The 4512-nt window shown below is 52.7% G+C and overlaps 1 protein-coding gene across 1 annotated transcript; it reads left to right on the forward strand.

Moving 5' to 3' along the window:
- Positions 1-1719: 1719 nt before the first annotated feature.
- LOC127292885 (uncharacterized) lies at positions 1720-4512 on the forward strand. The gene has a single exon (XM_071818652.1). The coding sequence runs from the start codon at positions 2082-2084 to the stop codon at positions 4071-4073; it is 1992 nt and encodes a 663-aa protein (XP_071674753.1). The 5' UTR covers positions 1720-2081; the 3' UTR covers positions 4074-4512.

Here is a 4512-nt window from a genome sequence, read left to right on the forward strand (position 1 = left end):
GGTGGAGGCGCCCATGGCTGTGGCGGACGCGCCCATGGCTGTGGCGGACGCGCCCAGGGTTGTGGCTGTGGCGGAGGTGCCTAGGGATGTGGCTATGGCGAAGGCGCCCAGGGCTGTGGCTGCGGTGGAGACGCCCAGGGATATGGTGGCGGTTGAGGAGCCCAGGGGTTGTACGGCGGTGGTTGTGGCATGGCCGAGTTCTGTAGCGCCAGTCGTAGGGCTTCATCCTCCGACAGGCCCGGCGGCATGAAGCCGGTGGCGTACCGGGGCAGCGGCGGCTGCACAAGTCGGTCGTTCTCGGAGACGAGGACGCCGAGCTTCGCGATCTCGCCGTCCGTCATGTTCTCCGGGTACTCAAACTCGCGACCCTCCGCCATGGCCAACTGCCATTCCTGGAAGACGACCGCGACGTAGTCGTCGCTGTCGTCCTTGACCTCCTCGTTGTGGTACGCCAACGCCTCGATGTAGTTGTCGTCGTCGTATTGTGCACGTGTCGGCGCCTGGTGCGCACGCGTCGGTGCCTGCTGTCTTCGAGGACGAGGCGGCGGTGGACGGTCGAAGGGAAAGTCCCTGTCGCCCATGAATAGGGGTGGTCGCATATATTATTATCAATTGGCACGAATAAATGTTCAATAATATAAACAGAAATGTAACGCTAGAGAAGTTTATGAATATTCAACAATATCACATCTCCCACATATCAAAAAATCTAAAGACTGGGACAGTCTTATGTAAAATTCGGCCAGTTCGGTTTATTCGGTTACTTAGAATAAAATGACCGAATTGACCAAACTTAATTCGGTCTATAAAATTTTCTACCCAATATTTTATCGGTCATTTCGTTCTCGATCTTTTCGGGTTCGGTCTCGGTCTTTTCGGTGTTGGTCTTTGGTCATCGGTTTTTTTGCCCACAGTGACCCATGAAGCCGGCCCTCCTCCTCCGACCCCTCTCGGGCACGAGATACGTGCGCCAGCTGTCGGAGTCGATGGCGTACGCCGGGGCGCGAAGGTCCGGCGGCAGGTACCGCCTCCTTCGCCGGATCTCGGTGGTCCTATCTGGCTCGCGCGTAGGCATGGGAGGGACGGGCACCCGGCGGTAGCTGAGCCGCTAGCCGTCTGGCAGGTGCACGTCCCTCCAGGCGTGGCACGGCGTCCAGTTCGCTTGCATCAGCCTCCCCACGCTGACGGGCAGTGGCACCTTGCCCGGCCGCTCCTCCTTGTTGGTGTCGCTGCTAGACATCTCGAAGTCGTTCTTCTTCTTCCCCATGGGGCTGCGGCGGTGGTGGTGCGAGTGGAGGTGTGGGCGATGGAGGAACGATGCCGGTGGACTTTTAAGGCCGGCCGCGCGCGGGAAACGATGCTATTGAAGGAGGCGCAGAAGCCCAGCCGCCGCCCGCTAGTGCGCGTGCAGAAGAGGCAGTCGGTGAAAGCTGCGGCGCAGACGCGGAAGCGATGGCCGCGAAAGCGATGCCCTCAATACAGGCTCGCTGCCAGGCGGACCGGTGGAGACGCGAGCGGACACTTTGCGCGTCCGTGCAGCGTCCACCGCGACGCATTCCAGGCGCAAATATGCGTCGGGTTTGCGTCATCGCGCAAATATGCGTCGGGTTTGTGTCATCGCGGACAACCCTGTTACGATATGTTGCGCTGCTGAAGGTGGTACCACACATATTTTTCGGCTTGACGAAGGCAAAACGGTGGCTCACGTCCCGCGGCTTGAGATGCCCTCACGCGGTCACGCCGATACGGAACTCGGAAAGATTCTGTGGAGAGGAGCAGAATGCAGGACGCATGCTCGTAGAACTTTTCCCAATTTCTGCCAAAATACATGATACTCACCATTACGCAGGCCTCCAAATCGAATCCCTTTCCGATCCAACATTTCCCCACCCACTTCCGCCTGCCTCCCACCATGGATTGCGCCGGCGGTTCGTCGTCGCCGGCGCACTCCAGCATTCACGGCCGCGGCAGGAAGGAGTCTTCCGTCGTCGTCCTCCACCAGGGCTCGGGCCGGTGGTTTGTCGCTGCCGCCCGCATTCACCGCCGCTAGAGGAGGGAGCGCGACCTCCTAGGCGGCGGCAATGCGGCGCTTCCGCCCCCGCTCCCCTTCTCTCTATGACCCCGTCCCCTCACCCGGCTATCAGCTGCTGGACGAATTCAAGGATCGTCTGTGCTCGGAGACGCTCAGTCCGGAGCTTGCGCACCAACTGTTCGGCAAATTGCTTCGTCAACCCGTCAAGGTACCAGAACGCGCGCTCAACGGCTTTTTCGCCGCCCTCGCGCGTGCCCCGCCCTCCATCGCCTGCCCCGATGGCCCTGCCCTCGCCATCGCTCTCTTCAAACAAATGGCCGAAGCAGGCCAACGTCCAGTGACCGCACCCACCATTCACACATACAACATACTGATTGATTGCTGCCACCGTGCGCTCCGCTCGGGCCTAGGGCCTGCCTTCTTCGGGCACCTCCTCAAGACAGGCATCACCGCGGACGTCATCACTTTCAACAATTTATTCAAGTGCCTCGGTGACATGAAGAGGACGGAGGAGGCTCTGGACGTGCTGCTGCACAGGATGCCTAACGATCTGCCTGATGTCATATCCTACTCAATAATTCTCAAGAGCTTCTGTGATGATGGGAAGAGCCAGCGTGCGCTTGACCTGCTCCGGATGATGAGAAAAAAAGGATCTAACCACTCTCCCAACGTGGTTTCGTACAACACGGTAATTGGTGGCTTCTTGAAGGAGGGTGAAATAAGCAAAGCTTTGGATCTATTCCATGACATGAGACAGCAGGGGGTTGTGCCTGATGTGGTGACATATAATTCCATTATTGATGGGCAGTGCAAAGCAAGAGCAATGGACAAGGCAGAGGGGTTCCTTCGGCAAATGGTCGATAATGGTGTTCGGCTGAATACCGTGACATATAATAGCCTGATCCATGGATATTCCACTTCGGGCCAGTTGGAAGAAGTCGCTAGGTTGTTAGAAGAAATGAAAACTCAAGGTATCATGTGGGACGTTTTTACTTGCAACTCATTCATGGACTATCTTTGCAAGACCGGAAGAATCAAAGAAGCTGCAGAATTATTTTATTCCATGGCTGAGAAGGGCCATAAACCTAATGCTGTCTCATACAACACGGTAATTCATGGCTTCTTGAAGGAGGGTGAAATAAGCAAAGCTTTGGATCTATTCCGTGAAATGATACAGCAGGGGGTTGTGCCTGATGTGGTGACATATAGTTCCATTATTGATGGGTTGTGCAAAGCAAGCGAAATTGATGAGGCAAAGGTGGCCCTTCGGCAAATGGTCGATAATGGTGTTCGGCCGAATACCGTGACATATAACTCCATTATTGATGGGCTGTGCAAAGCAAGAGCAATGGACAAGGCAGAGGGTGTCCTTCCGCAAATGGTCGATAATGGTGTTCGGCCGAATACCGTGACATATAATAGCCTGATCCATGGATATTCCACTTCGGGCCAGTTGGAAGAAGTCGCTAGGTTGTTGGAAGAAATGAAAACTCAAGGTATCATGTGGGACGTTTTTACTTGCAACTCATTCATGGACTATCTTTGCAAGACCGGAAGAATCAAAGAAGCTGCAGAATTATTTTATTCCATGGCTGAGAAGGGCCATAAACCCGATGTTGTCTCATACGGGATTATTCTTCATGGTTATGCTACAGAAGGATCCCTTGTTGATATGAATGATTTTCGTGAGCAGATGGTACGAGACGGAGTTGTACCCAGTCTCAGTGTTTACAACATACTGATTGGTGCATATGCTAAGTGCGGAAAGATGGACACAGCAATGCTTGTCTTCGAAGATATGTTGAAGCATGGTGTGAACCCTGATCAGGTCACATATTTAATTGTGATAGCTGCATTTTGCAGAATGGGCAGGATGGATGATGCCATGGACAAATTCAGTGAGATGATTGATATGGGAGTACCACATGACAGTAATGTTTATGAGTGCATGATCAAGGGTTACTTTAGACAAGATGATTTGGTGCAAGCCAACAAATTGTTTACCGAAATGAAGAACAAGGGTATTCGTCAAAGGCCGTAGAAGGGTAATGAAAGAAGACACAATATGTTTGACTTGGTTATTGGTACTGGTATGGCCTGATCCTGTTACACAAATTTCAATGACCTGTGGTATTACCTGGCGCCGCGCTAGTGTTATTACTCAGCACTTGTTACTTAGCATGGTTATGCTCTCATATCTTGTAGTTGGATAGGTTTCTCTAGTTGCTCTGATATCTCATTTGGTATGAAGCCAAATGTGCTGTTATTCTGGTTTCTCTTGTACTTGAATTCGAGAAGTGTGAATTTGTTCGTTTCTGTTTACTTGTAGTTGGATAGGTTGTCTAGTTCGAATTTTCTTTAGGCACATAGTGGTCTGGCTGATTAGGTGTTGCATTTATGATTTCTGTGTCCAAGAGTGCTTCATACTTCATATATGATGGACAACAAGGGCTTTGGGTGAGCCTTGCTATGTTTGATAA

Source organism: Lolium perenne, chromosome 4 (genome assembly GCF_019359855.2).
Source record: "Lolium perenne isolate Kyuss_39 chromosome 4, Kyuss_2.0, whole genome shotgun sequence".
Lineage (NCBI taxonomy): Eukaryota > Viridiplantae > Streptophyta > Magnoliopsida > Poales > Poaceae > Lolium > Lolium perenne.